Source organism: Lycium barbarum, chromosome 2, assembly GCF_019175385.1.
Source record: "Lycium barbarum isolate Lr01 chromosome 2, ASM1917538v2, whole genome shotgun sequence".
In the NCBI taxonomy this organism is placed as follows: domain Eukaryota; kingdom Viridiplantae; phylum Streptophyta; class Magnoliopsida; order Solanales; family Solanaceae; genus Lycium; species Lycium barbarum.
The window spans coordinates 146099341-146118415 of record NC_083338.1 but is presented as its reverse complement, the minus strand read 5'-3'; the positions used below and the strand labels follow the sequence as shown (position 1 = coordinate 146118415).

The 19075-nt window shown below is 33.8% G+C and overlaps 3 protein-coding genes across 3 annotated transcripts; 1 reads left to right on the top strand and 2 right to left on the bottom strand.

Moving 5' to 3' along the window:
* The first annotated feature begins 4260 nt into the window (after positions 1 to 4260).
* LOC132627880 (succinate dehydrogenase subunit 5, mitochondrial) lies at positions 4261 to 8241 on the top strand. The gene is made up of 4 exons (XM_060343492.1): positions 4261 to 4467; positions 5916 to 6226; positions 6311 to 6496; positions 7960 to 8241. Exons 1-4 carry the CDS (start codon positions 4317 to 4319, stop codon positions 8014 to 8016), a joined length of 705 nt encoding a protein of 234 aa, XP_060199475.1. The 5' UTR covers positions 4261 to 4316; the 3' UTR covers positions 8017 to 8241.
* Positions 8242 to 8514: 273 nt separating this feature from the next.
* LOC132627881 (uncharacterized) lies at positions 8515 to 9383 on the bottom strand. Its single transcript, XM_060343494.1, has 2 exons — positions 9180 to 9383; positions 8515 to 9102 (listed from the first exon to the last, which is right to left on the bottom strand). The coding sequence occupies exons 1-2, from the start codon at positions 9351 to 9353 to the stop codon at positions 8650 to 8652; spliced, it is 627 nt and encodes a 208-aa protein (XP_060199477.1). The 5' UTR covers positions 9354 to 9383; the 3' UTR covers positions 8515 to 8649.
* A 1519-nt stretch (positions 9384 to 10902) lies between these two features.
* On the bottom strand, positions 10903 to 18217 carry LOC132627879 (uncharacterized). The gene is made up of 7 exons (XM_060343491.1): positions 17729 to 18217; positions 16836 to 16924; positions 16602 to 16740; positions 12189 to 12284; positions 11938 to 12060; positions 11539 to 11801; positions 10903 to 11417 (listed from the first exon to the last, which is right to left on the bottom strand). Exons 1-7 carry the CDS (start codon positions 17874 to 17876, stop codon positions 11307 to 11309), a joined length of 969 nt encoding a protein of 322 aa, XP_060199474.1. The 5' UTR covers positions 17877 to 18217; the 3' UTR covers positions 10903 to 11306.
* Between the last annotated feature and the right edge of the window lie 858 nt (positions 18218 to 19075).

Here is a 19075-nt window from a genome sequence, read left to right as displayed (position 1 = left end):
GGTGCTATGCAAAAGTAAAAGACACCATTGATGGGGCTTTATAATGTGTCCATGACACATTAAGTGGGGTCTATTCTACTTCTTTTGAATCATCCCCTTCTTTATTTTTCCCCCTTAATGTTCGGTTTAATAATTTGCACACATTTGGAATTATTCCATCAGATATTACTATTCCATCCATTTCACTAATCAATTTTCTTTTAAAAAAGACATAATTATAAATTTTATAAATGAGAATCTCTTATAGCAACATCGAATGCTATGGTAATAGAGATTTAGGAGTTCAATTGGTTGACTACCTGAACTCTCACCTTATTGGTGAGAGTTTGAATCCCACATTGTAATTTCCTTCCGCATTTTCCCTTTCCCTGCCCCCTATATAATTTTTTTTAAAAAAAAATGCTATAGAAGGTTTAAGATCACATGGTTAAAAAGTTTTGTACTCACATAAAATTATGAAGTATTTAAAAATATAATTTTATTTTTTATTTTTTTATTAAACTTCACGTCCCCAAGTTAACCGTGAAACCAAGAAAGTATCTCTTACTAGTACTAGTATAAGCATCGCCGTATAAACAACTTTGTTCACCAAAATGTCTTATCAGTCTAGGCATTACCATATTAAATACTAATTTTGTACACCAAAATGTAAGCAAATGGACAGCAAAAACCATCTAATGTCTTTAGCCGTCGCTAAATTTTGAACCTTAAATTTTCGTAACTTTTATACTACTTCATAGAGCACTGGTTGCAATCATTGAGTTGTTTATTCATAGAGAATAGTGTATGTATTAATGAGAAGTAGACATTATTACTTAATTGGTTATTTTTCTTGTTTTTTTATTTATCTACCAATAATGAAGTTTTCCCACGAGAGAACTCCAACCTCAAAAGGCTGGAAACAATGATATCTCGAAATAAATATCTGAATTTGTTTACTTCAATAATTTGACTTTTAAGGGATGATTTCATAAACTAAAACGAAAATGATCGTTGGGGGTACATTAGACAACTCATTAGCCTATTATTTTATTTAAATATTGTGCACATTTGAAGACAAGTACAGGCTTAATTATATATATAAAAAAAATGGAAAATTATCTGTACCACATGATTGCATAAAATGCCATTTGTTGCCTTTCTGTATATTGGTGTGTAGAAAAACAAAAAGACATTCAGATTATTTATTTCATTTCCAACCTTTGTTACGTTTTACACCTCAATCTCAAAAAATAATAGTAGTCTATATATATAAATTCTGGGAAAATAAAAATTTTGACAAAAAGAAGTGCATTTAAATTAATGTTGTATGTAAAAACAAAGCTCAAGTAAAAGGTTAATTTGCTCCAGCAGAGAAATTAAGAGAGTTTGAATGGTTCTAAACTCTAAAGGGTGGCAATATAAACACAAAGACTTTACTAAAATAGTTTAATAAAATAAGATATTTCACGAGACATTAAATATATATCAATTACTAGGTACTATATAGGCTACTAGTAATATTAAATTTCGACTGCACGAAATTTCATTGGTAGTAACTAGTAACAAATTATTATTATTATTATACTAACTTATATTCTACCACATTGACTCAACTTGAAATAGCTTTATTACTCTCACTGTAGATCATGTGCTATAACTTATAATTACAGGCAGCTATTATTAGTGATGATTGAATAATATATGAGTAATAAGTGACTTGTTCAACTACGAAACAGCTCTCTTTCGTTGAAAATGGCAGTGAGTGGGTTTCCAATAGTAGTGGAAGTAGGACTTAAAATGGTAGCACGGGGCATCGTTGCTTATTCTACGTTTTCCATTCAACAATCCGATGGCCATCTTTTAATACTAATATAGTTTTTGAAATAGTTTAGGCACTAAATTTTGTAACCAGTAATTGAGTAATTATACTGTTATTAGTGCGCATTCAACATATAAGTGAGGATAGTGAGTTTTTTGTAGTCCTCACATCCTCACAACACTATAAGATGCTTATATGTGGTTTCTCTTACTGATTTTTTCGTGCATATTTTCATTTTTCATTTTTTGCTCTCATTCTTTTTTTTTGAGACCACTCCACATGGATTTTGATGATACTAACTTTTTGTAGTCCTCAAATGAATTTATTTTATCTCTTTTTCCCCTAATTGAAGTTTTTATGACTTTGTCAATCCTCAAACATTTTGATAAATTTTGAGAATTTTAGGGACTTTTTTTATGCCACTAAAATAATGATGTCATGAAAAAAATTACAGTGAACCTCATAAAGCATACTCATATATATTTAAGTCTTTTGAGGAAATATTATTAAACTTATTTTAAAATATATTTTTCCTTAAGAATTTATTATAGAAACGTAAAGAATTATCCTGTCATTCAAATTCTATCTTAATGTAAGCTTAACAATTGAATTAAAATATTATTCTTATAATACTATTTAGTATTTGTTGATGTTGTTTACTATTATCATTTGTTATTTTCAACTTATATTCGTATGGTTAGACGTAAATTTGTTTTATTTTCTCCTGTAACTTTGTATCGTACATGCTGACAAAATAAGTACTCAACAAAGATTTCACTTAAGGTAGAATATAAGTTTAAAATTAAAGTATAAATACATATAAACTTATATTAATGTTAAATACTTTTAAAATGTAAATTATAGTCCTTTCGTTTCAATCGAAAGATGAACTTCGAAGTACAATAATAATTAATCAAATTTTACATGAGCACACTTTTAACATAAAACTTATCTAATACTGTAATATCTTTTGGTAAAAATAAGTTAGCCAATATGGGTTCAATTCGAAGAATCAAATAAAATTAATATAACATATGAAAAACTCAATTTGGATCATCGGAGACTTTAATCTCAAAAGATTTAAGTAAAATATAAATTAGAAGAACTTTCTATTGTTTGATTTTTTTTTTTTTTAAAGAATCTAATACAACTAAGAAATGTTTTCTAACTTTCATATACGTTTTTGTACTTTGAAATTTTAGAAGTCTTTTCAAAGTGTCAAATTAATATTACAAAATAAAGAACCAAGAGCAGAAAAAATTTAAAAAATATCTACAAATTAAATTTTTAATGTCGGTTTAGGCCCGGACTTAGCACGGGCCAAATGACACTAGTTTTACTAATGGCCAATAATAGGCATTAGGTATTGTATTGCACTTTAAAGAAAAAAATGTTTTAATATTCATTTACACAAAGATAATTGAGTATCAAAGAAATTTAGGAATGACACGTAGTTGACATACTAATTAGAAATCTGATTACTAATCTGATTTAATATATTTTGAGTAATCAGATTTACGAATTGTTCAGACTGTTGAAATCAATATTCTTTTACTAGTTTGATTTGAAACAACAGTAAACTAATACAAAAGTAACTAAACAGTAGAAGTAATATGAGTAATTAGAACCAATTTTTGTAGCTCATTTTTCATTTGACTAATTTGCAAAAATTGTCTTCGTTGTGCTGCAAGGGCCCGTTACTAGAAATAGAGGGTTTTTCACCGATATTCAATGAGAAATTTGTACTATAAAACATGATTTTTTCATCTCATTCCCGTCGAACTAATAACTCACTGGGAAAAAGCATGGTGAGAAATAGGTTTCCATTGAAACGCTGGAAACTTCATAATTTTTCCGTGTGAAAATAATACTATTTAGATTTTTCCCACCGACAATCAATGGGAAATAACCACTGCACATTTTTCAATGAAAAATCAGTGAGAAACTGGAGATTTTTTAGTAGTGAATATTACATAGTAGTACTCTCTCAGGTTCATAATAAGTGTTCTTTTAGTTTTTTTTTTTTTTTTTTAATTTTAGTTCAAAATAAGTGCTTACTTATGAAATAAATAGGAAATTAATTTTAGTTTTTCAAATTTACACTTATCAAGGGTTAAGTGACCAGATCTCAATATGTCAAGTTAATAGTATTCCCTCCGTCTCAAACTATCCGTCGTGTTTTCTTTTACACACCCCATAAGTTCATTAGATATTTACTCTATTACGGTATTTGTAGTCTTCAAGAATAATTATTATAAATGATAAAATAAAAAAAATAATTAACTATGTCCTGAACTCCTAAAATAATAAATAATTTTACACAATTATTTTTAGCAATCACAATAGATAATTTGAGACGAAAGAAATAATATTAACGCTATGTGTACCCTTATTTTGAACCAAATGGGAATAGTATTTACTTATTACCGTAGTACTTATAAATTAAAAAAACATAACTTTGTGTTTTTGGTAGAAACCTAAGACTGTGTTAGGGAAAGAAAAGAAAGCAGAGAAAATGTTAGTGATGCGATCTTTGTATCGATCCCTATGCCGCCGATCCACGGTGGTCTTCACCTCCGCCGCCGCAACCTCCGCCGTCAACCACCGTCACCTCCATTTCTCAGTCAACTCTTTTTCAGCTTATCCGAGAAATCGTCGCCTTACTGGTACTGTGTGTATCTGTTGATTTATTTTATGAAATTGGAATTCATGACTTTGCTTTTCAATGGTAAGGTTTTTAATATATACTGTTAATTTGCACATAAACTGACAAAAAAGATCCGGACATTGATTTTGCTGATTAATAGACTAATAGCTTTTGTTCATAAGACAGATGAATTGTATGAAGTAATTGCACGGTCTTTAATTTTTGCCCCTTCAAAAATCAGAAGCATAAGTTCTTTTAAGGACGCGGGGCATAACTTGTGGGATATTATGATGCGACAATATAAACTTATGCCCCGTAAAAAAGTAGTTTGTCTTGAGGGACAGAGGTGCAAATGACCCGAATTGTATTGATAAGTGTGATAGGAGAACTTGTTTCAGAGATTCGTCTCGGAATGTTATAATTTTTATTTTTATTTTTATAAGTAAATACAGATTATTTAATATTGGGATGAAATGGGTCCAAAATCCAAACAGAGCTGGGATATAGACGATTCATACAAACAAAATGAAACGGAGGGAGTATTGTATTGACCTGAGATGAGTTTATATGGACCCCAACAAGTTGGGACTGAGGCGTAGTTGTTGTTGTTAGCTTTACATTACTTGCTAGTTTACCCATCCTTCACTCAGTGTTGTCAAAGGCGGGCTTAAAGCGCGCTTAAGCCTTGAAGCGAGGTTCAAAACATGTTGAGCGCTTTGCCTCGCTTTATGTGCCCTTCAGTGTCGTCATCAAGGCTCTAAGACATACTTTTCCTTGTCGTTGAGCCTCTCTTGAAGCGGTGACACTAGATAATTGATATTTCACTTTATTGTAATGTTTTTACAATTTCTTTGTCCATATATTTGTTATTCATGCTTACTATTATTAGTCTTGGACTAAACATACATATATTTGTAATTTTGCACCATTGCGCTTTTTTTTTTCACTAAAGCCCACGCTTTATTTGCGCTTCGCGCTTAAAGCCCCGGCTAACCTTAGAGCTTTTTTGCGCTTTGCGCTTTTGATAACACTGCCTTCACTTCTCTTTAGGTTTTCTGATTCTGCTTTGTCACCTCTGATTGTGGAATCAGTAGGTTGTTCTTTTCCAGTGTGGCTGCTGATTTGTGTCTATGTGATTTTGAAAAATACGTGTTAGAAGTTTCTGTGTTCCATTAGATTCTTAAGCAAATAAAATTCCAAGCATATTCCTCATCCAACAACAAAAACTTTGGCTGGCACACCCGAATATGGTTTCCAATTACTATTAGCTCAGGCACCCTGTGATAAGCTTGAGTGTCAATAAATGTAAAAGTACAGGAATTGGATTCTAAACCCTTTTTTACTGCATCATATTTAGGATTTCTAAGTCACCTCACCCGCGAAGTGCTTGTAGTTTCCTGTTCTTTGTATCAATTTCATGATCTTGTATCAGCAATTTGACATGACATGGATATTGTATAACTTTAGAATGTCAGCATCCTTTCACAATGGCGATGGGAAGCATGCGTTCTTTCAGTGAGGATGTAACTCACATGCCTGCTATAGAAGATTCGGAGGTCAAACGCGCTTTTAAAGACTTAATGGCTGCAAGCTGGGATGAGCTGCCAGATGCTGTTGTCTACGACGCAAAGAATGCAGTTTCCAAAAGTACTGACGACAAGGCTGGCCAGGAAGCTTTGGCGAATGTTTTTCGCGCTGCTGAGGCAGTTGAGGAGTTCACTGGGATTCTCACATCTCTGAAAATGGAAATAGATGATGCTATTGGTTTAAGTGGTGAGGTAAGTTGAGTCTAGATGAAATAAAGGGTTTGATGTACAGTTTCTCAAGTTCTTGTTGTTTAAATTACTTATATTGCTTGGCAGGATGTGAAGCCTTTGTCAAAAGAATTCTCTGATGCACTGCATACAGTATTTCAACGCTACAACGCATACATGAGTGCCTTTGGGCCAGAGGAGGAATATTTGAGGAAGAAAGTCGAGATGGAGCTGGGGACTAAGATGATACACTTAAAGATGCGATGCAGTGGCCTCGATGCTGCATGGGGAAAGGTACGTCTAATTGAAGCTACTACTTTGGTTGCATGAACTTCAGCTTTTTTTTAGGTCACGACTTCTTAGACAAGCAATATATTTGCAATACAAGATATGTTTCTCTTAGCTGGCATGAAACTATAGATATCAACTGCAATTTGAGTTATCCTTAAAGTTGCACTCAAGTAGTATAACTGTTATATTTCTATAGGATCCTTTTTGCAACAAAGTATTGATCGAACTTTAGTACATAGACTAGCTTTTCATGAATTCTTCCCTTGTGCCTTTAACATAAATGTTCATGTGTTACTTCATCAAAAAAAATATATATATAAATAAATGTTCAGGTGTTATACTAGAAAATAGGGGTGTACATGGACCGGGTTGGTTCGGATTTTTCAAACACCAAACCAAACCAATTGCGTTGGGTTTTTAAATTTATAAACCAAACCAAACCAATAAAATTCGGGTTTTTCAACTTCGGGTTTTCTCAGGTTATTTGATTTTTTGGGGTTTTTCCGAAAAAGTCTTCATACAAAACATATAACTTTTACTTCAAATAATTCTTTAGTCCTAGTAAGATACGGCTATATAACTAAGGAGTTTCTTAAGAAAATAACACAAAATGTGAGATGAATGATGACATCGTATTAAAATATTCAACAAAAAAGATAATAAAATCGGTTAAAATAAGTATTGCTAATTAATAAGCCATAAAGAAAATGACTTTAATCTAAATGCTAAGTTATGCTAAAATTACGGCTAATAAGTATTAATTACATGACAAAGAAAAAAATTAATCTATGTATTTTTACGCTCTAAACCAATTATGTAAAATTAAAGAATAGATATCCAACATTATTGTCATTCTTAGTGTTAGAATTGAATTTCTTTTGTTAGTATTAGTGTTGAGTTGGTTTTGATTTAGACTTTATTTGAGTTACTAACATCCATAGGATAAAAAATTTATTAGCATTCAAAATTTTAAGTTCAAGCTTAAAATAATATGATAAAAGTGAAAAAAATATGAAAAAATTTGAGAAATATTTACAAATTACATTTACAAATAAATATTTTTAATGTATAAAATATTTTAAAAATTGAATACACGTAATGTCCGGTCGGATTGGTTCGGTTTGACTTTTTTTAGCTAAAATCAAATCAAACCAATTATGATCGGTTTTTTTTTTTGAACACCAAACCAAGTCAAACCAAACCACTAGTCGGGTTTTTTTCTCGGTTTGGTGTGGTTTGTTGGTTTGCTTTGTATACCCCTGCTAGAAATGTCTACCAACTTCCTATTTTGATAATGGGGTTTAATATCTCAGAAATAATGCTGCAGTTGATATTAGAATTCATTTTGAAAATGTTTTCTGAAGGTTTTGGTTGCATTTCCGAAATAGTAATCTGAGAACTCCTGAAGGATGAACCTTTTGCCATTATTTGTTTTCTCACTGCTCTGTCTGCTTTTTTGATTCCAGGTTACGGTACTTGGGACTTCTGGACTTGCTGGTTCTTATGTTGAGCAAAGAGCATAGTCCTTCAATCATGGCAGAAAAACCACCATGTTTTTGTCTTCAATCACTTGGAAAACTGTTGTTTTAGATAATACAGGTTGCTCCAATATGATCCATATGTTGTACTTGGTTCTCAAGTTTGATCATGTGATTACTACAACAGGCAAATAATAATAATCCTAGAAACTTGTGCAAGGAAATACTTTCTTGAATATTCAAAAAGTTCTAATCTTTGTTGTGTTTTGACGTCAAATTCTCTGGATATTTGATGTTTTGCTTTGCTTGTTTTAAGTTGGCGTGCTTATTTACAATGGACTTAAATGGAGTGACATGGTCAATAAGGATTCATATAGCCAACCCAACTTGCTTGGGATTGAAGCGTAATAGTAGTTGCTTATTTACTTGACATGGTTATATCATGTTATTAAAACAAAGAACCTGCATCGTTGGACATCTTTGATTGGCATTCCTGCCAAAAATGGGGAAAAATTGACAGTAAATGGACCATTATTCAACACAGTTTGAAGCATGCTAAGCATAAAAATGTTTATAGCCATTATCAAAAAACATGGTGAATACATAAAAACGAAGTTCAGCATCCTTTAATTCTGGGAAAAATGTAAAGTTCCTTCTGATTCTCTTGAATGCCAGCAATTAGTATATCTTGATCATTCTAGCACTCTTTCTCCATGACCAAGAATCAGATGGAGATTTTGGCAAAGGAGGAAGTAACAACACTTTGCGGCTCAAACCAAATGGCCATCCTTCACAGTGAGAGAATTCCTTAATAACAGAACGCCTCGGAAAATCTTGAAACTCAATCTTGTTCAAGCTTGAAGAACGGGACAATGTTGACTTAGCTGTGGCAAATGCCTCATAGCTTATAGCACTAGAGCATCGCGAAAGACGAGTCCCAACAGATAAGAAATCCTCCCTCTCTTCCTTCTCTTCATCTTTACTCTCTTCTTGTTGTTGCATTAGCTTTTCAGAGATGAATAACTCTCCTGCTGTTGGAGAGAAAGTCCAGTTGAGCTTGTCGCTTGCAATGGCTGCCTTTTTTCTGCATTTCGACTCCATATATTTACTTATTACTATTGATACAAACACCTGTTGATAAAAACCACATATTAGAAGATGAATAAATACATTGAACTTGAAAGAAAATCTTGAGAATAAATTAGTACTTCCTCTTCATCATCATAATCATCCATTGCATCCTCTTCTTCTAAGCTTTGAGTACTAGAATGTCTTTCCTTAAAAATGTGGCAATTGGCAAATGCATCCTTGAGGGTTGTGGAGAGGAATTTGCATCTCTTAGAAGGACTTGTTGTTACTTCTTGGTTAGGAGAGAACACCATGTTTGGAGAAGAGTTTGGAACGAAAAATTAAATTCTTTGAGTGTTGTAGGTGAAAAGGTTCCTCAAAGAGAACTAAATACTTAAGTTTTTTGTCTATTGAAATTCTTGCATGAAAGTGGCCTTCCATCTTCTATTAACTTTTTTGGGGTATTTAATCTTTAAGGTGAAGACAACTTTAAAAGAGCCAACCAAGGAGTATTCAAGAAAATAACTGATGGCTACTTGGACTACTTCTCCCAACCCACTATGCCAAATGAAACTGACACGTTCAGTTTCTCATTCTATATGTCTTATTTGTTGTTTCAATTTCATAGTACTGCTTCTATATTTGGAGCTACTATTTTTCACTTCAATCTGAAGTTAAGGCTGAAAGAGGACGCTGCACCAAACAATGACCACTTACAAATGTTATTATCTTATGGGACTGTTATGGTATGAAAGATAAATCATTTTGGTATTGAATAAGAGATATTTTCACCCCAATTTGCTCAAATAATATTGCTGAGATGTTGATAAACTATTGGCTTTTTTTTTTTTTCTCTCATTGCATAAACATAAAATGAGGGTATATTTGAGATAACGTAAAAATGTGTATTTCTAGTTTGGTTGACACGAAAGTATATGAATTATGACATATGATTATTGTAAAAGGTGGAGGGTGCGGTCTGTTTGGATGATGGTATTGAGTGTTAAATATTTGACAACTTTATATATGTGAACACATGACGGAGGGCGGACCAACTTGGATGGGTCGAAGTGAAGGATTGACAAGTTTCTGGGTGGGCAAACTTTTGAAGAAGGGAATCACATGACATCTTCGGTGAATCACACATTTAATTGGGAGAGGAAAGCAAAGAGATTTATAAGTCATAACACAAGTTCACATGATATGCACGTTTTTGGGCTTGATGATGGCGCAACCTAAGGAACAAATCTGTTAGGCTAGTTGGGTCAAAGCGGACAATACGTGTCATGGGTTTAATTCGTGACAAATATGGCATCAGAATCAGATAGTGCACATAACACCTCAAGCAAATCTAGGAAAGTGAAGAGTTTTATAAGCATAACATAAATTCACATGATACGCGCACTTTTTAAAAGTCCCAGAGCAAGAGTTGAAATAGCTGTGGAGGGAATAAGTTGCAGCCGTAAAAGATGAAAATGATTTCATCAACAAGAATATCTTTTGGCATAATATTTTTTACTTTACCAAACACTGTTTCTTTTTCAGGATATCCACCTAATGATTTTTTTAAAGCTGTGCCTTTTGAAGCATATAACTAAAATACCACAGATTTATCACCACTATTACAGCCTTTTAGCTCGTAGCCAGTCTTCAAAATCGGCCTTAGGTTATGTTGATCTGCAAAGCATGTGATACTTTAACCAAACCCAAACAACCAAGTATAGGCAGAAGACACGTGTCGCTGTTATGAATGATTTGGTATAAACACTTGGTATGAATAAATGTTTACTGATAAACCTATGAGTTTTGTGGTAACAAATGATGCAAAGAAACATCTTACATTAAGAAAGCCAAAAGCATTAGTTCATCAAAAGACATTATATAGACTATTATAACAGTAAGTGAATTCCTTGTTTGAATACAATAATTGACCAAACAGTTGCTAAGATCCCTTTGACATAAACTGAAAACTTTAATCAACAATTACAATGTCAAAAATGTTACAACCTAGGCACTCCACTTCCTTAAGGCTACCAGGACCACGCTAATCACCGTGTAATACAAAAAAAAAAAAAAAAATCTATTTTGGTACATCTTCCTACAAGACAACAACAACAATAACAACAAGAGAAGCAGCTCTCCCATAGAAACTGCAACTCGAGAAAACTGATCCGATTTTCTTGCCTCAATTTGGAACTATTACAACATCTTCACATCGTGGAAGCACCAAGACCTCAAGGCTTATCGTCTACTGTGTTAGTGACAAATTATACACTAACAACACCAGACATCCACGGAACAATTACTGGCGCATTTGGGTGAGCGTTTCTGTATGATTGAGGATAGCGGTCCTTAAAATTCAATCTAGGTTTCTCTGCCTGCATTTGCAAATGAAAAGGGGGAAAAGGGGATTGAGAACACCTTAGTCTGTTAAATATTAAAATTTGCAAGACAAGTATGGTCGGTAGTAAACTTTGTGAGGGGAAAAGCAGAACTTACATATTTTAGCCAACACTCCTGATGCTTGTGTTGATAAATATCCGGAGAGTGGCATCCCGTCTCTGATGGGCAGTAAACCCATATGTTACATTTCTTTTTGTTTGGGCCGGCATGCTTAGCTTGATTCAAACAAGCCATACAACAATCATACGCAGATTCTTTATGGTGGGTGAGGCCCCATCTGACAGCATCACCACTATAATCAGTATGAACTTCAGCATGACATTCAAGAGGAAGCTGTTTGCCAGCTACGGCTTCGTAATCTGGAGAATATAAATTACTGCATAAGAATATATAGGAAGACGGGCTCCCCTATGTTTGTTATTTCACATGAGCAAATTTGTGATTTGAGAGGACATAAAATTAACATGCTTGATTTGTACTGAACAAATTGATTACCAAGTTCCTCTTCACCCTCAGGTTTATCATCGTGTTCCGTATTGATGATCTGAACAGGGATCCAGAGACCAATTTCTTCTGACAGCTCAGCCCAATCATCGCCCAAAGCTCGTGCAAGTAATCCTGCAAGCAATGTCACAAAAATACATCATCTGTTTTAAGTTCCTCTAAACTTGGAATGCAGAACTCCGGCAACATCAACAGAAAACTGAAAATACAAAATGTGAGCAGCAGTCATAAATATAACATACTAGCCTCCTTTAGAGAAGTAGTTGAATTTGATGTCTTCTCATGAATAAGTTCTGTGGCGGCTTTAAATTTTTCTCTCCGCCAATTTTCCACCGCATCTGTTCAACATAAACACCGTCAACAATGATAACCAGGAATTGTAAATGAAATATAGCAGAATGTATATATCAACAACAACAGCTACGCCTCAATCCCTTGGGAATTCTCATAACAGCAGAATTCCTAAGGAAACAAATAATAAAGAATTACTATGTTACACTGGCTACCCTTATCCAACAATGTTTCCGTGGCACTTAAATATGTATCCAAATTGATAGTATTGGGGGAGGTATCGAATACCATTGACTGGCCCCTGTGGGGGATGCAAAGTAGCTGAGCTTCCAACAAAATGCCTGGATCTTCCCTTGGGCAGTAAAATCAATGAGAGGTAGCTTTAGCAACCAATTGGTGCAAGAGTTTGAGAGAAGAGAGGCTGGATGGAAGAAGCAGTACGAGAAGTTTGGGAGAAGCTAGGAAGGATGGAAGAAGCAGTACTCAGTACCTGTTAAGGAACAAGCTTATGGAAAGAGATCGTGAGGATAGAGGATTTCTCAAGATCCATTAGATTCATTGCCATGAACGAGAGTAACACGGTCCATTCGGCTTAACATTTGGTGTGATGACACAGTTCACAAAGATGAATTCCTGCACCTCTCCTCCATTGCAAATACAAAAGAAGCCACAATTGTGGAGATTATTAATTAGAACGAAGGGAAGATAGCATAAAACCCCACTTGTGGGACTATACTGGGTATGTTGTTGTTGTTGGCAGATAGCATAAAAGCATACAAGACAGGGAGAGTGACGAGGTGGAAAGATTCCAGCAGAAGTATACAACTTCATACAATGTGGAGAAGAAGAATAGATGGTATATGGAAGGGAATTTCATCAAAATCCTTCTTGAAGTCTTATTATAATCTCTCAGCTTTTGGAGGTGATGAAAGACATATGACTACTAATATGGAGACTTACAGCACCCAAGTACACATGGTATGCAATGAGGGGAGCTATATGTTGTTTCGTTTTTCTTTTGGATAACATTAGTGTCTAGGGCAACTTGCGCATACCTCCACTATACGGCTTATGTGTATCCTCCTACCAGTATAAGTACCAGGTTACTTTGTCCACCAAACCTTAAGCAAATGGAAATGTACCCTAGCCTCCAAAAGTCAGCAATGAGGCAAGCTATTTTATGATTTTATCAACCACTCCCTCTATCCCAACTTATGTGCACTTTTCGTTTAGTCTGAAATGTTACCTTTCTATAGTTAAAAATAAATTTAACTTTAAATTTTTTATTTTACCATTAATTAGATCATTGATAACCACACAAGTATCAATGGCTTGTTGACTTGTTGTAGACTACAAGTTTTCAAAGTCTTTCTTTCTTTCTTCAATCCATGCCCAATCAAAGTGCATCATATAAATTTTATTTGATGAAGCTGTTCTATTGAAAAGCATCAAGAAGATGCGTAAAGCTTTACAAAGAAAGGTTAAAAACTCCAGACACTGCAAAAAGTGCATCATATAAATTGGGACAAAGGGTGTAATAGTTTAAGAAGACGACGTAAATGAATCATTTTTAGTTGGTGGAGCATGTGCTAAATTAATGACAGGCCTGGTGATCACCTCATACTACATTGTTCTTCAACTTTAAGAGCCATAATATTCTCCAAAGGGTACTTCCTCAACGGCTAAACCAATGGCGGAGATAATAAGGATTTGGAGTCCGAACAAACTAGATGCTTGGAGGAAAAACTTTGGAAAACTCCGCTTCTGTGCATTCTATTGGTTATTACGAGGAGAATGGAATAGGGAAACCTTTGATGGAATTGCGAACTCATGGTTAAATGAGAACATCTCTCTTATGTCATATTTTTATTTTATTTATTTGGTGTAAAGAGGAAATCCATATTGTGTAAAAAGGGGTCTAATTTTTTAGAGGCTTAACGGGTACTTGTAATGCTTTTAAATACATAGCACGACCTTGGTATATATCAATAATAATGATTTGTTTTATCAAAGAAAAAAAAAAAGGTAAGCTATCCAGTTGTTACCAGAGAAGATCTTAGGCTAAGATGGAATGATATGCATACAAAAGCATTCATATTCAGAGTGTAGGATCTCTAAGTAGCACAATAGAGTAGAAAAGTTCAGAACAGAAATTCAACAGCGCGATTGACTTTAGATGTCTGAGCTTCCAAAAGCATCTAGATGCTCAAGCACAGAAAGACAAAGTAATGGGGAGATTGGGGAGGGGTGGTTAATGCCTACGCCCCATCATTCAGTCTTGGAAATCAAATATCTTAAATACTTTTTATACAAAGTGCCTCCCACATGTTTCTCATGTCCACGGTTACCAACATCACATGTTCTTTGGTAAAACAAACAAAAATAGCATTGTGATGAGCATCGATGCATAATTTGTGCTAGCAACATTCTCACTGATGTAAGCAATCAAACAATACTCTGAAATACTGGCTAGGAAAGAATATGCATGAAGAAGCAATCACAGGCATGAGCCTCCCAGAGGAGTTCCCACGTGTAGGTCTATACCAACTCACTACGGATCTATTTGTTACCTTATTCATGAATTAGCTAACCATAAGTATATAACATGAGGTTGCGTGATACATGCTAATTGCAAATGATATTGTGTTAATTAATGAAACTAGTGAGAGAATCAACTAAAGTTGGAATTGTGGAAAAGAACTTCTACTTCATCCAAAAAAAAAAAAAAAATGGAATTATGGAAAACACACTAAAGAGAGGGTTTTAGGCTAAGTACAAGTGAGATAGGGCATATGCACTACAAGTTTAGCCTCCAAAAGAAGAAGGGGAAGTGAAATTAGATGAAATTATGGTGCTTAAATGTATATCTAAGCTTAGTCTTCAACGAGATTTGCACGAGATGGAGATTAGCACATAAAATGAAAATAATATGGTTGAAATAGAAGAGTGCCACGAGAGTGCTACATGACAGGAAGATAATTAATAAAGTAAATGCAAGTTCTACAGGATGGCTGGATGTAATAACAACGAGCAGTTCTTATAGATGTTCAATTTTGTATTTCGGTCCAAGAGGAAAAAGACCTCCCTCTTTTCCGACTTGTTTCACTTCTCTCATGCAAGCAAACTAGATCAAGGGAAAGTTTAGATTTTTACCTTCCTTTCTCTTCCTCTCCTTTATTTCTGGACTCAAGGTTAAATTCTATGAACAGAAACCAGCACAAGAGCACAAACTGTGAAATTACTGTATATAATAATTTATCTCACTTTCCGGTTTATTGCAACAGCAATAGATTCATTTATACTCCCAATTTGCAAAGAGATGTGCATCTAGGTTTTGTTGTTTTACTGGTGACCTGGAGTTATGGACTAATTGGGGTTACACATTTGAAGATACTATGAGTAGATAATACAGAAGTTTAAATGAAATGATTTAGAGTACAGAAATGGAGAGAGGGAATGGAAATCAGATACCATTCCTATCCCAACGGAACAAAGGAATAACATCTTGAGATAAGGTTGATTCATAAACTAGTCATTGTCTAAGAAGAACCAACAAAACACAAATTCAAATTTATTCATCCATAACTTTTCACTTTGGAAAGAAAAATAAAAAACAGCAACTGCAGATAACTTTACAGGGAAGAAGAAAGGAAAAGGCAAGATCTGGAGATTAATCGAGGTATGATGACAGAAATTTGCAACTTGGATTAGAACCGTGGATAACTTTGGAATCTTGATGTCGAGACAAAAGAACACGGACTTGTCTTTTAGGAAGAGAAAAGGACAACTCTTGAGCATCTGATATCAACAACAATTTCCTTTTTGCAAAAAGAATGAAAACATATAGACCTAATTATCTTGATTCAGAAGCTCCGACAACTCCCTTGGACATACAAATCATATGCATATGGTAAAGGAAATTAGCATTTAGTTTTCAGCTAATGGTTAAACAGAAAATCCCATGTTAAAGCAAATCCAATGGCTGCAACTGTCTAAAAGTATTCACGAGTATAACACCCAAAATTAAGTGTAACAATTCTTCCAATCTGGCAGTTCTCTTTTCAGAAAGACCAAGCCATCTGTTTCAGCTACTCTCGTGTGAACTGCCTCTAAGTCTAAGAAAGTTCTAATGAATTTATGAGCTTTAACCTACATGGCACTTCCTTGATTAATAAACATTCTTACATACTAACTACACAGACCAAATATACCTTAGTAAGAGATAAGATAATTAGAATCCTACAACTAATACAGCTTTAGTATAAACAGCCAAGAAGTCTAACCAAATTGAAGCTTTAAGAATGTAGGTACATAACAAAGATAACAATATTTTATGATTTTAAAGATTTTGAAGTCATAATCACCTTGCAGCACAGTCGCATCCGCATTCACATTCATGCCTTTTAAAGTCACTAGTATCTCATCTGCTATCTTCTGTTTAATATGCTGAGGTATTTGTTGCACCTTTTTATCCATCAAATTTTCCTTCTTTAAGCGATTTACCTTCACCAGATAAGAAGTGTTCCTTAGCAAGCAAAGTACAAAGGTAAACAGCAAAATTGGAGACCAGATACCAAAATCTCAAATAAAGGTCTTACCGCTTTAATAAGCTCTACAGGTTCTAGTTTTTTCCGCAACTGAATTGACTCTTCCATTTTCCTAATCTGATGTGGGGTATACCTAAAAGCTGTATGCAACACCCATTTATCAGACCAGCAATCAACATTCCAAGTAATCAACAAAACTCAAAATGGGTCAACAGAATATTCAGAATCAAGAAAAGGGGTCATCCCAATATAATCTGCGTATAGCGGTTTACAAAACAAACTTCAACTTTCCAAGAAAGTAGCAAAATCCCAAAATGAGTCAACAGAAATTACAGAATCAATTAAAGGGGTCATCCAAAAGTAATCTGAGGTATAGCTAAAAGCTCTGGCAAAAGAACCTATTTTCTCAAACAAGCCTTCAACTTTCTAAGAAAGCAACAAAATCCCAAAATAAGTAAATAGAAAATCCAGAGTCAAGAAAAGGGGTCATCCAAATATAATCTGAACTGTGGTAAAAGAACCTATTTGTCAAACGAGAATTCAACTTTCTAAAAAAGCGACAAAATCCCAAAATGGTGTATGTTATATAGCTAAAAGCTGTGGCAAAACCACACATTTATCAAACAAGCAATCGACTTTCTAAAAGAGCAACAAAATCCCAAAATGGTGTATGTTATATAGCTTAAAACTGTGACAAAACCACATATTTATCAAACAAGCAATCAACTTTCCAAGAAAGCATCAAAAGATTCAGAATCCAGACAAAAGGTCATCCAAAAATAATCTGGTGTATGTTGTATGGCTAAAAGCTGTAGCAAAACCACATATTAATTAAACAAGCAATCAACTTTCAGAGAAAGCAACAAAGTCCCAAAATGGGTAAACAGAATATTCAGAATAATAGAAGAAGCATACATATATTAATAGAAATATTAGTACATTACCTATTTGAGTATCACTGAAAGGGTAGATATATACAGAAGTATAGAGAGAATGAAGCACATAAAGAGCAACAAATATGTTGATTGAACAAATAACAATCATTGTTCGTTTATATGACATCCATTTTCCTCTCCACTCTATTCTTGCCATTTTCCACTTTCTTCAGCTTCTGCTTATCCTCCATGTCATCATCTTTGAACCCACAAAATATTTATCAGTTTTTATATACTAATGTTTATCCCCTCAACACCAAAAACAAAAAAAAGGACACCCCAAAATCAAGATTTTTTTTTGAGAAGTTCTTGCTTGCTCTTCAAGGATCAAAGTAGATCAATAGTACCAATATCAAGAATACTTGTTTACTTCTCTAGTTTCTTGTTAATTGTTTTTATTTGCTTTGTTTTCACTATAGGAAAAAGAAAATAAGGAGATAATTACCAAAGCACTAGTAGAGTATAATAATGTAGATTCTTTTATCTTCAGTAGGTGTCGTTAGTGAAATGGTGTATTTTCGGTCACGGGGTTTTAATCTGTGAATTTAAACTAAGTAATTATGATTATTGAGGTAGCGATAATTATGATTTACAGTATGTAACGTGTGAAAATACGGGGAAACAAAAATGTCGGGGGGGGGGGGGGGGGGGAGTTTATGCTTTTTGGTCTAGTTTTGTTGCTAAAATGCGATTAAATTTTATTTATTTCATATGTGAAAAGGCTGAAAGGCAAAAATCGGGACACACAAATGTGGAACTTTACTAGTACATGTCACGTTAAAAAGGTTGAATTTACTTAAAAATTGCTAAGACAGAAAATGTAATAGAATGTTTTTAAGATGAAAAGGCCTCAACGCGAATTTAAGATTTATACTTTATAAGTTTAATTTTAAAAATTTAATTATTACTGAATTTATTAATGATTTAATAAAATTGAATCATATAGGATCAGTCTGAAACAAAGTAGCTAGAGATTTGAATAAAATTCATCAGAGACGTGTTGAAATATAAATCATGAATATGTTGGCTTATTCATTCATAATGAATGAAAGTGGACGGGCACTTCCGTTTGAAGAAAATGGATGCTATTATTATGTTCAAGTATTAGAGGCAGCAGCACCGAACTAATAAATTAACTACTTACACGTATCGACTATCAAGTGTTTTTATATTCAATAAATCATTTTACTTTTAATTAAATAATACAGTATATAAATTAAGATATAAAATGATGAAAATACTCTTTATCACTTTAAAATTAAAATCTTCCTTTTCTAGAAAGATGGATTACTTCTTTTCTTGCGGCCATCGCACTAAGCTCCTCCTATGCTAAGCTCCGGAAAGGGCAGGCCATAG

What these genes read in the sequence shown, in the direction of transcription:
- LOC132627879 (XM_060343491.1), bottom strand. Translation starts at nt 17,876, where the DNA reads ATGGCAAGAATAGAGTGGAGAGGAAAATGGATGTCATATAAACGAACA. An exon ending in CTGTAGAGCTTATTAAAGCG is followed by an intron (nt 16,741 to 16,835) that starts GTAAGACCTTTA and finishes TATCTGGTGAAG; the next exon opens with GTAAATCGCTTAAAGAAGGA. An exon ending in TACTTCTCTAAAGGAGGCTA is followed by an intron (nt 12,061 to 12,188) that starts GTATGTTATATT and finishes CATTGCTTGCAG; the next exon opens with GATTACTTGCACGAGCTTTG.
- LOC132627880 (XM_060343492.1), top strand. Translation starts at nt 4,317, where the DNA reads ATGTTAGTGATGCGATCTTTGTATCGATCCCTATGCCGCCGATCCACG. An exon ending in CTATTGGTTTAAGTGGTGAG is followed by an intron (nt 6,227 to 6,310) that starts GTAAGTTGAGTC and finishes ATTGCTTGGCAG; the next exon opens with GATGTGAAGCCTTTGTCAAA. An exon ending in TCGATGCTGCATGGGGAAAG is followed by an intron (nt 6,497 to 7,959) that starts GTACGTCTAATT and finishes TTTTGATTCCAG; the next exon opens with GTTACGGTACTTGGGACTTC.
- LOC132627881 (XM_060343494.1), bottom strand. Translation starts at nt 9,353, where the DNA reads ATGGTGTTCTCTCCTAACCAAGAAGTAACAACAAGTCCTTCTAAGAGA. An exon ending in ATTATGATGATGAAGAGGAA is followed by an intron (nt 9,103 to 9,179) that starts GTACTAATTTAT and finishes TTTTATCAACAG; the next exon opens with GTGTTTGTATCAATAGTAAT.